Source organism: Chaetodon auriga, chromosome 20 (genome assembly GCF_051107435.1).
Source record: "Chaetodon auriga isolate fChaAug3 chromosome 20, fChaAug3.hap1, whole genome shotgun sequence".
In the NCBI taxonomy this organism is placed as follows: domain Eukaryota; kingdom Metazoa; phylum Chordata; class Actinopteri; order Chaetodontiformes; family Chaetodontidae; genus Chaetodon; species Chaetodon auriga.
In genome coordinates this window covers 9,019,189-9,031,254 of record NC_135093.1, presented here as the reverse complement: position 1 = coordinate 9,031,254, position 12,066 = coordinate 9,019,189, and the positions used below count along the sequence as shown (strand labels likewise).

Genomic DNA, 12,066 nt, shown 5'->3' with positions numbered 1-12,066 from the left:
TCCAGTATTCCTCATATTTGTTTTCAAGTATTCAAATATATTCACTGAGTCTTCAGCCCACGTGACTCTGCTTCACATGCAGGATAATGACTCATGTTCTCACAAACACAGTCCCAATGCACTGACATCTAGAATAGCAAAAGAACTATTTACTTGCTTTATTTGAGTATAAAATCCAGGTACAGCTCCCTGGGCAGCTCCTGACCTGTGCTGCAGCCATAGGGAATACTGTAAAATGCTTTAACGCCATCAGTCCCTGCTGGGTTTTGGTGCCAGATCTGCCAGCCACTGAGTCAAAAAACATCACCCCTTTTATTCTGTCTCTGCATCTCCGCCTCCAGCTTACGCTCCTTCCTTCCTGCAGGCCTTCAGACTGTGCAGAATGGCCGCTGATGACAGATCAAGTGACATCTTAAAAATGGCTGCTTTTGCTAAGCACCCTCTGCTGTATGAAATGAGGCCAAGCAGCACAAAACTCCAGCTGATAAATGTCCCATTTCAGCTCGCACACTATATTCCAGCATGCGTGTCTGTGTGTGCATATGCGCCTGCAGACATGCTGCTTTCACGCTTGTTTTTGTGATATCATATATTTGCTGTATGTTGGCACAGAGGAGAAGGATTCAACCTTCAAAAAAAACACAAAGCCAAGTCACTCTGCAGTGCTCCATTTGAGAAATTTAGAGATTTTCCATTAGTGAGGGGAAGCTTTGTTCCAGAAAGAAGAAAGGCTTAATTTTCCCTTTCAGTGGGAAAACTGTTATAAACGGTGGAGGAAATGTTGTAGGTCACCCTCTGAACAACATTATTTTTCAGGCTTGATTTAGGATGTGTGTGTTTGAACAGCTTCACTTTGAAAAATAAAATCAAAGAAGACTGAAAATCCGAGTACAGTCACATTAGGTTACTACGAAACTTGGATTTTTAGCCAGAGGTGTAGTGACGCATACACAGGTACATGGGCATACAGCAGAAATAGCCAAAGATACGAATCAGTGCACGCAGTAAGCCTGCAGGCAATGATTTCACAGTCTTTCATGTAATCCCTGACTTTATACTTTAAGGCGATATCTCCTATCAGGCAACATAAACACCCCAGTAAAACAGCACAAAGCCAAGGGAGAAGCACGGTCTTAAGGAAAAACTCAGGCAACAAATGCCACTGCTGCTCCCTATTGGCCACCCGCAACTACAAATATGAAGCGAAAATAAACACTGTCAGACAATGACGACACTGACCAGAGTTAGGAGCTTAGAGGGAGAAGAATCTGTAGAAGGAGAACCCATCACCCTTCTACCCTCTTAGATGAAACATGTTTTGGAGATACAGTACATGTGGGAGCAGACGGGGGAAGACTCTCCCAAACAGATGTGTCCGTGTTCTCACAACTGTCCTTTTCAAAGTCGGCTCATTTATCCTTCGCTCAGAACATTATTCTGTCTTCTCCTCTCTGAATCCTGTTGGAGATGAATGAAAGAAAGAAGAGCTGCAGGAGCATTTTAGCTTCTTATGAGGTCACACCGCGGTGCCACGGTTGTTGAACGAATAAATGCCATGTCAGAGGAACAACACGTCAACAGCCAAAGTGACAGACCACAGTGAGGGACACTTTCCAGAGTTACAATAAAGGCAGAGGCATATCGTGACTTTTACTTTACTTTACCTATATTCACTTTAGATAGCTAGCGAACATCAATGCTATGCTAGTTATTATTGTTTATTGTAGCAGTGAACTCGACAATAACTATGGAACAGGATTTGTGCCAGGCTGTAAACACGTTTATTTTATTTATTTTCTTTACTTTTATTTTTGCTGTAAAGGACCTGCAGTTTTGGGCATTTCACCACTGGTTTCATTTTTTCAGCCCCAGAGGTTGTCGCTTGGTCAGACCAGAAGCAGGGATAAAAGATGAATGACATCAGGGGGGATATTAAACCAGCCCAGGTTATGTGTGAAAAAGATGAAGAATAATACATGTTGGGAGTACAAAAAGCTGGAAAAGCAGTGAAAAGCTTGTCTTTGGGTTATGCTTACAAGTACAGCCCTTGGAACAAGTACTTTCTCACCCCAACCTTGATATTTTCATAGGTCCAGTAATATAACCGAACTGCCCAAAACATTGAAAAAATAGTTATCGCTAAATTCAGTCAACCAGAACAGCAAGAGAACGCCGGCTGATGCTTCATGTTCTCTTAGAAGAACTGAGGTATTGGCCATGCTGACACAATGAACTGAAACCTGAAGCAATGCATAGGGATCCATTGGACGTCTATAAGTTGGACCTGCATGACAAGGAGCACGACTGGTCCTGGGTCAGGTCTCAGTTACTTACAATGGGGTGGACTTGTGAAAACCTCTAATATCGGGCGCACAGAAAGAAACAAAGAATTGCGGTGGAGCCAAGCTGCAAGCACCACCGGCGAGAACTGAACCCTGGACTCTGGATTGGCAGCCACGTCAGGCTATGTGGGAAATGTACAGTAAAATGTTCTGGCTTCATCTACAGTATCTGTACTTGTCATGTAAAAATACTGTAGGTGTCTTTTATGTTAATATTTCCTACGGAGGGAACAGAAAGAGACAGAACACCAGGGAGGTAAAAATGTTAAGACAGCTTTTCCTGCTCTCTCTTCTGCTGCATCACTGATGGATTTTAAAACTTATTTTTGCTGTCGAAACCTTCACGCTTCTCACAGTGAACCCAGGAATACATTTTCACATCAATTTCATAATTTAATGTTATTAGAGAGCGAGATTCTGCTGCCTGTCTTTTAATATCCGACATCGCGCAAACACTGAATGACAGGATGTTAACTTGGGATTCTGCTAGATATTCATTGATTCGTCCACCCAGCTGGCATGAGCGTTGAAAATATGGGCAGAGTGTGCTGGTCTGATTATTATTCTGGTTTTGCGAGGGTTTTGTTAACCTCATCTGCTCCGGTCGCTCCGCCAGAGGGAAAAGAGTTTTCACAGACTGATCTGATATAAAAAGATCAATCTCCTCCACCACTTAAAATTGGCTCTTTCACGAAGTTTCCCAGTTTATTAAACTGATTTTGTGCCTAAGAGATGACGTTTGAGATAATAAATGCATTCAGTGATCTTAGCCGGCGATAGAAGACGTTCATTTCTTTCTCTCCAGGCGTGTTTAACCTTGTGCTGCCCTTTGGGTCTTTAGTTCAAGCTGAGCTGTGCAAATTTACCTTCAAAGCAAGACACACACTTCTCCTGTATCTCTATGTTTGACTGCCTGTGTGTGCAACATACACACATATCAGAGATGGCATGACACAAACACACATCGCGGCAAAAATCTGGAAACAATGACCCCTGAATTTAAACAACTGGTTCAGAAGCCGAGTGTGAGTCTAAGAGGTGGAAAGTGCTTTGGTCCGTTCCCTTTTCAAAAGGCTCCCAGTGAGAACCACCCTATTAAAATCTCTTTTCATTTGAGCAATCACTTCATGAGGCTAAATAAAGGGAAGGGAATGGGTATTATTAGGCTGGTTTCATCGCAGCACAGACTGAATTGTACCAACAGTCACCTTAATTGACTTGGCTCGTCCTCCTTTTCCCCCCACTGTGAAATAGGCGATAGGGAGAATAGACTGGGAGATATTATATAAAACCTGGCATTTGTGTGAATTTGTCTGCAGGAGTCGTCCCTCCTATTTGTTTACAAGGTTTAACAGACGATCTGCTTGGCTGCCATTTTCTGCCTGAAGACTGTTGTTTAATCCAGTCATGAGTCACGTTGTATGTTGATGTATCAGCTACCACATTAAGAGGTGCTGTTTGCTCTATGGGGGAAAAAAAACAACTCTACATTGCACGACAGTGAACTCATCATGGAGGTTTTCTGCTGGTTAGACACGAACACTAATACGCAATTATTTTGATAACTGATCATTTAAGTGTCAAAAACTCTGGTCCCTGGTCTGGCTTTTCTCTGTTTGGTGAAATTAAAGTGGATATCTTTGACATATGATGGGCATTTTTCATTGTTTTCTCACACTTTATAGACCAAAAACAGTTACTCAAAAGAGAAGTTGTTATAGGAATCAGTAATTAAAAAAAACATAATTCAGGCCTAAATATGACAAAGAAGTACAGGACACTGGCAAAAATTAGGCACTCTGTGTCTTATATATATATACAGGCTATTTTCCTGTTTGCAGTCTTGGTCTATTCTTGCTCCAAATAAACCATTTCGCGGCTATTTTTAGTTATTTTACTGCTCAATTTGACTGTGGTATTGTCAAATTGACAACAAGCCAAACAAAAGGGATCCAGCGCTGTAGGGTTCATTTAACCGCTTCACACACGGCAGGTGTGAAATCACTCCGTGCCCCATGTGGGGAAACGAGAGGCCCTTCACCCTGAGGGACTGACACAAGCTGCCCATGAGTGAGTCTCATCTTAACAATCAATTAATGGAGGAGATGGCTCTGACACTGTGGCCCGCAGCAGGTCGGGTGTTTAAACTCTGTCAGTGTTGATGCAGTTGATGCACACGTCCGGTCTCAACATGTGGCACGTTGTGAATAAACAATGAATTTTTGCAATGCTCGACATCAAAACGAAAAACCCAAACATTTTAAAACAGTTGCAGTGGTGGTAAATACTTCCATAAGTCAACACCACTGTGTTTGCAGTAAAACAAGAAGCGAATTCTGTATCTGTAATACTGTGGAGTGTTCATTATGGAGGGGATTATGGTAGGGAGTATTTACTGCACAATTTTCCCCTTGTTTTAGAGAAATGTGCCAGTAAGGGAAGCATTTCATCTGAAAGAACAAATCGCTCCCTGCTGTCTTGCCAGCAAACTGGAGCAGAATGGAGGTCACATTCAAAAGGCCATACACACTTTCTCAGCTCGTGGTGGCATTGTAAGACATTCGTTCCTTTCTCTAGATAATAAATCTCCTCAGTCAGATAAATATGCCAACACAGTCTAAATGATGGGCTACAGCGATCCACGATCAGACATAAGCTGCGACCCAATTCCATGTGCTTATAAGGAAAAGTGACGACATTAAGTATACTTGAAACAATGGCTAAAAATGCTTGATTTTTGAGTGCGCTGTTGATGGAAACTGCTGTCCCATTTTGATTTCCATTCGTCAAATTCATTTAGCAACAGTTCCTGTTAGTATAGAACAGTTAAGTATGCATGTAAGTCCCTGCGAGAAGTACTATATACTATAAGTGATCATGAACAAACAGCAGGACCTTGAAACTGAAGCAGCTAAATGGAATTCAACCATCATCAATTCTTATCATTTACACTTGTGCTCTTCCTTTTGATGTAAGTCCTAAATCTAAACTGCCCTTCAACACTGAAGATCATATGAATCACTTTCCAAAACTACTCTTACTCAACAGCTTTCACTTGTTCCCACAAGGACCAAAGTACAAAAATGCAAACACAAATAGGCACAAGAAGACAAGTACATGTCACAGTGAGGTGTATTTAGTGTGTTGAGGTGAGTCAAGGGATCAGTGGCGGCTCAGATGTGTCAGGTCAAAGAAGAGTAGTTGAATGTGCACCAGGGAAGTTCAACGGATCCTAATAGTCAGAGCGCCAAACCGTATCTTCAGTGCAGTGAGTAATGAGCAATAAATTGTGTCAAGTCGGTCAACACTCTTTGGATCACAAAGGAAGCCACTGCAGAGCACTGTGCACGGTCTGCATGGTGACGCCATGTGCATATCAAAATCCAGACTAAACATGCTTCTCTATGACTTGAGATTACCTTTAAATTATACAACACATGCAACACATACAGTATGCATAGATTAAACACTGCTCTTTCTGCTGTTGGCTTTACTTTTGGTGGCAGGCAGCGTGAACTAATTCTAACTAGAAGACGTCTTGATTGATATACAATCTGTCTTTATTAGAAGTGATGGATGGCTGCACCACATCAATCTGTGTTACGTGCATTATATTTACTCTGCACCATTTGTTTGAAAGTGTCCAAAATCTCAATTAACAGTGTACTATGTAGTCTAGTTTATAGACATATTATCAGACACAGCTCTTTAGGATATTTAGACATGTGTCTTCACCCATATGGAGTCACCATTTTCACCTGCTACAGAGGGAATAACATTTACATAAGTGTCTGTTTCTGCACCAAAAAGATGGACAAAATTGGCCATTGACCCAGATTTCCATAAAAGTTACCGCAGCTAACGTCAAAGCCTTGTCAAAGTTTGTTGATGGATGCTGGAAAGTCAAAAATACAATAGGCAGACATACAGAGAGCAGAAAACGGGGACCATGCACCCCGCTACTTCTGTTCTTATGCACTGGACCAGTCTCACTCTTTTAAGTATGAATGATGATCTGCAAAGGCTATTATCTGACACAGAGAAAGTCAATAACATTCTGATGATAACAAAATGAGTTTGAAGTGAAGGAGAAATTAAACACTGGATATAGTATTAATTTTCATGCACTGTGTTAGATGGGAACAGCTAAATATGTGGGGTAAGCCTGCAGAGAGAGACAGCCTCATAAATCAACATTAAAAAGTTGCATCTTATTGGCCAGTTGTTCATTAGAGGCCTTTTTTTTTCCCCCCAAAGCGCTGATTGATCAAGCTGGTCAGCGTGGCAGAGTGACACAGGTGGTGGTGAGTGAAGGTGATTAATGGCTCCTCATCAAAACAGGTGTGCAGAAAAAGCTTGGAATCGGCGAGGGGCTCTTCTGGAATAGTGAATATATACCGAATGCATAACACCCCTCATGGTTTGCAGATGTGAACATTTGCAACATCGTGACAAATCAAAATAAACAAACACCTGACTGAACAAGGTGTGTTAGGTATCAGGGTACAGTTTCAGTATCTGTTTTATATTTTTTTTGGCCCAAAAACACCAAACAGCACAACTTCTACTGGAGAGTCTGTATTTGCATAAGTTGCAAAGTAAGTTCCAAGGAGAAACAAAGCTTTTCCGACAGGCTGTGGTGGCTCCAAACCTTGTATTTTTGTTTTTTCTGTTGCTTTCATCTGTCTATACAGCACAAAACCCAAGGGAAACCCAGTACCTGGACTGTCACCTACAACAATGCTTATTCTGTTCGCAGGTATTGGGCAAATTTTCTTGATATCAAACTCCGGCACCAAGAAGCATGAGGCTCTGGGACAAAGCAGCATATGTTCCTAGCACTTCTAAACAGACCGTCAACGGAGGAAAAATTCATTAAAACACAGAGGATGTCAAAATAAAAGAACCACTGACAATACAAGGGCCCTGCAGCAAATATCAATTTGAAGAAGTTCATAATGTTTTGTTTTTGTTCAGGCTGCAAGAGTTGTTGATTAAGCTGCAGTCATTTTGAGGCAGTTTGTAGTGTTGTCAAGCAAATATAAAACTCTCCAGTCCCCCTCCAGCAATAATCTTACTTTGTGACGATTTTCAGCTGCTTTAAGTTTAATGTGGCAGCTTTGAGATAACAGACATGTTCCATTTATGTGCTCCAGGTCCAGCGCTCTGGTATTGTGCATGATGTCTCACCAGCACGGCTGACTGGGACACTTATGTAATGGAGCCATCATTAATGTTATTAGTTACACCTGTGCTTTTCCTGTTAAGGCAAATCAAAATGTCTGCTGTGGGAAATGTCCATTCGTGAAGGGACCACTTGGCCTCTTTCTCTCTGTTAAGTCGTCTTAATTTGCCTTGAAAAGCCAGTAAAAAATGCAGATCGTCTGCTAAAGCTCACAAATATTCTTGTGTAATATTCATTTTAATATGACTCACTTTTGACATACAGAATTTATCATTATGCAAGCCTCAGAAATTAGCTTTCAGCTGTGTCACACAGTCTTCATCAGCACTGCTATGGATGAAATCATAACAGTGGCTGAGCTTGCATGTCAATTATAAGCCATTATAAGCTTCGTAAATGGCAGCGGTAGAGCTGTTGTGCTGGATAAAGTGGCCCCTTTTGCAAGAGAGAGCACACGACAGCAGAAGAAATCAGTACAGAGGTACACCCAGCCACTCATATAGACCGCATTCGGGGTGGGAATCAAGAACTGGAACTGTTGAGAACCGTTCCAACTCGTCCTGAGCTTATCGGTTCTTTTTACCGGTGCCTGCATGTTTTTCTGACAGGTGCAAAACAATGATGTCAAACTCGTGCATCTACGCTGCTGGAAACTTGCATCAAGAAGGAGTCATGGAAGAAAGTGTAGAGGAAGAAACTGTTATAATAATAACATCAACCACAGCCAGCTCATCTAGAATTTATCAGATCAATAAGGGAATTGATCGATATGAAGAATGGATAACAGCATTGGTATCAATAAAATCTTATCAATTCCCATCCAGCACCAGAAACAATCAGACACCTCTAAAAAAGGGCTCAAATTAAAGCTTTATATTCATCCAATGGAGTGAGACGCTCTGATGAGAGCCATTCATTCAATTCATAAGGAGTAAATATCAGAAAGTCTTCCCCAGTTCAGTCTCGTCTAAGTGCTGAGGGCATGAAATCAGTGCATCTGTACCTGTGCTGACCGCCTTTGCCAGCCGGCGCAGCCTCCTCTGGTGCGTCTTCCCTCTGTAGTGGATCTGGGCCTGGGCGCTGGAGTTCAGCTGGATGTTGCACACCTGGCACATCGTGGCGCTGCTGCTGCTGCTGCTTTGACGGCGCTCTCGTTTGGCCCTGTGACCTGCTGACACCCTCCTCTCCTCTTCGTCCTCCTCCTCTTCCTCCTCCTCCTGTCCCTCCTGACTCTTGGGAGGAGGGCTGCCGTCCAGCCAGTCGGGACTCTTTGGACGCTTCATATCTGGAGAGAGGGGGAAAAAAAAAAAGGTCACGGAGGGCATTAGTCAGAGGTGTTGAAATTTAATGTAAAACAGGTGCAACGAAGCTCCCATGTAAGACATTTAAATCAGGATGTGCAGTCTGTATGGCGTCACAGCCTCCACAGGGGGGCAACAGAGCAACACGGCTCTGTTCAGAGCAGCATTGGTCTTCTCCTTTTGTGGGATTAAAACTGCAATTTTATGCTGCACCACCATTATAATACATCGATATTTCATTGTACTAAACAGAGATATTTCACAGGCAGACAAATGCTGCTTATCACTTGGATTTATCTACATCACTGTCAGCATGTACAAATTTCAATATGTCCAAATGTAATGTCCCCATTTAAGGGCTCAAATTAAGAGGACAGTCAGATAAACACCGGTATAAACACTCTGTCGTATGACCCGGCCCTTAGACGTCCATTAGCTGAAGAGAACGGCCTCTCTCTGGCACACATCGAAGCATTACAACAGAGACACGTGCAGTCTGTAGATAAGTATCTCGTTCCAGCCTCTCTCTATTTATCACATTCCCGGGGTACACAAAGCGACATGTTTCTTCGCGAGAGCACACAGCCTTAATACCTGTAATGGCTGAGCGATTGTGGCAGACTGACAGCGTAAATCAAGCTGCAGCGAAGCACGAGCTCTGCTGCGAATGTGGAAATGTCACCCAAAGTCTAACTGGAGTCTTTGTTTTGGAGCTGCTCATATGACAATGGAATCAATTAAGTCCTCGTGGTGTTGGAAATTTTATTGTCTGCTTAGCGTTATGCAGCCCCCCATCAAAGAGACACCATCATTTGTGAAATCTTTGAGGTTCAAAAAATTCAATTTGACTGGTGGAGAGATGAAAGCGGTATGGAAATGTGTTCACTGGAATTCATCGGCCTCCGACCAGCGACGTGGACTTCAAAGCTGCAGGCCATCACCGTGATTACTTGAATGATGTTTGACTCTGGTAGCGGATACAGACACGAGTAACCGCTGGAGAAGATGGTGATGTTTTTCTGCACAAGCAGGTGTTCACCCGAACCAGGACCACAAAAACACATGGTGAAAACATACAGGCAGCCCTGGAGAAGTGACCTCTGTAGCCCCTTCGGATGCCTCTGGTTCCTCAGTGTATTAAAAGATTAACTCTACATTTATGTGGTAACATATAAAAGGTCCTGTTAGCAACATTAGCACCAGCACTATTTTATTTTGGCCACATCTGCCATTGCACAAAATCGCCTCATAATCCAAGTAGTGATTAATTGGGAAGCCAATTTTAGTAATTCATACATTTCTTGGAGACAGGATTAGACAGAAGTCAACCCACTCTCCAGAATAAACATTTTCTTATTTTATTACAAGGTTTAAATATAACATCTCTGCTCAGCTGTGTTTCTCTGGGTGATGCTGCCATGTGAGGAGCTTGCCAAAATCCTGGATTTGCAGAATCATCTAATAATGATGTTTTCTGCAGGTGAGTGGGCTGTAAACAATGAAGAAGGAGCAACGACAGGTTCCTAAATATAAAGGTGTGAACATACGTTAAACGGAGGGGTGAAGGAGGATTAAATGAGATTATTTTTCAGCCTCATGTGATTAATAATTCACCAATGTGTCCAAATGACCACCCAGATAGCTGACCAATCAGAGCTCCTGCTGCTGACTTCTAAGAGCTGGACTTTTAAGTGTTAATTGGCAAATTCAATTATGCATTTCTTCTATATTTCTTTTATAAGGCATCATTTATATGCAAATGCAATTAATCTGTTTCTAAAGTCACAGATTTACTATTTGATTATACTTCAATTACTGTTTCTGTACACGGAGTCTGGTGGCTTTGACCAGAAGAATACAGCGTTTGTAACCAGTTAGTTACTGGTTAATGGTTGTTGGGCTATTGAAAGCATACTTTGAGTTAAGTTTATGTCTTCAAATAGCTTTTTTGTCCATTTAACCATCCAAAGAAATTCAATTTAGGGTGCAACTAATGAAGCAACTGATCTTTCCTGTACTACTGGGTGTAAATGTTTTATTATTGCCCAGTCTTACTTGTTACTGTTTATCACTGCATGCCAATGAATGCAGGTACACGTCATTTTTTAATCACGACACATTGATTGTTTTCCTGCCCAAACAAGCTGCAGCCCGAGGCAGATATATGCTGCTGCTGTCTCGCTGTCTGATGTACAAAATGTGTCTCAGTTCTGTCAGACAGCTGCTGGATAAGAGCTCAGACTTTTGCTCTTGCCTCCGAAGTCTTTCCTCAGTAAACGGTCCTGCATCTCAGAAAGGTATTGATGAGCAGACCGCAGACCGGGTCAGTCAGAGGGAGGTGTGGGCCGTCTAACTCACTTTAAGGTGGTTTGCATCGACATGCAAAACGGATGCGAAAACTGCCGGAAGTCAGTTTACTCATCTTTTGAAGTTGTCCTTCAAACGTTTTATCTGTATTGTCTCCTTTTAGTGTGTTTTGGGATTTTCTGAAAATCAGCTGTTGAAGTAACCTCCGCATATTGTCTCATGTTATTAAGATACCACTGCTGAGACTGTCATGCACTGCCCCATGTAAATAAAAGATAAACAACAACAGACTTAATTTGCTGACAGAGACAGTGAGATGTGGTTGAAAACTCTGGAAAAAGCTACTCAGTGAGCTCTGCATTAAGATAATTTTGCAGCATTTCAGACAAACAGATAGAGAAACTCTATTCAGAACAAATAAAATAAATGTTTGCTCAATGAGAAACCTGAATCAAATGATATAACAGGTGTTAAAATAGCTTGGCGGCACATACAGTGACACTATATATATACCTTATATTTTAAAATGTACTATAGACATATATGTCAGATCCTTTTTTTCTACAAGTCACATGTCAAAATAAAAACTATCCTAGATGATGAAGTAAAACTAGTCGGTAGAGGTAAAATCTTATTAGCAATATACGGTACAATTCATAAACTTACTTACTTTGCATTTATGTATATTCTTTTGTTTGTGATTTCTCAATTTAAAATAGAAATGCAATTTTTTTTTTTAGAAAAGTATGCTTGCATTTATCTAAATGCTGAATGTACACAGGCTTCAAGCAGCTGGTTTAACACACTGGCACCGTCTTTAATCCACATTGGGCGCTAGTCAGCCGCTCTTATTGGCTAATGTCTGAAACCGTCCACTGATGCCAGCAGTCTAGGTGTAAACCCTCTATCACACTGGAACCGCCCGACCTGC

At 41.8% G+C, this 12,066-nt stretch overlaps 1 protein-coding gene across 1 annotated transcript in view; it reads right to left on the bottom strand.

The window, feature by feature from the left end:
* Window positions 1–12,066, bottom strand: part of LOC143339258 (zinc finger protein 385B-like) — a 67,312-nt gene that overhangs the window by 30,792 nt on the left and 24,454 nt on the right. Inside the window, exon 2 of the mRNA XM_076760426.1 lies at window positions 8,531–8,812. Coding sequence (XP_076616541.1) covers window positions 8,531–8,812 — 282 coding nt within the window. The remainder of the gene's footprint in view (window positions 1–8,530; window positions 8,813–12,066) is intronic.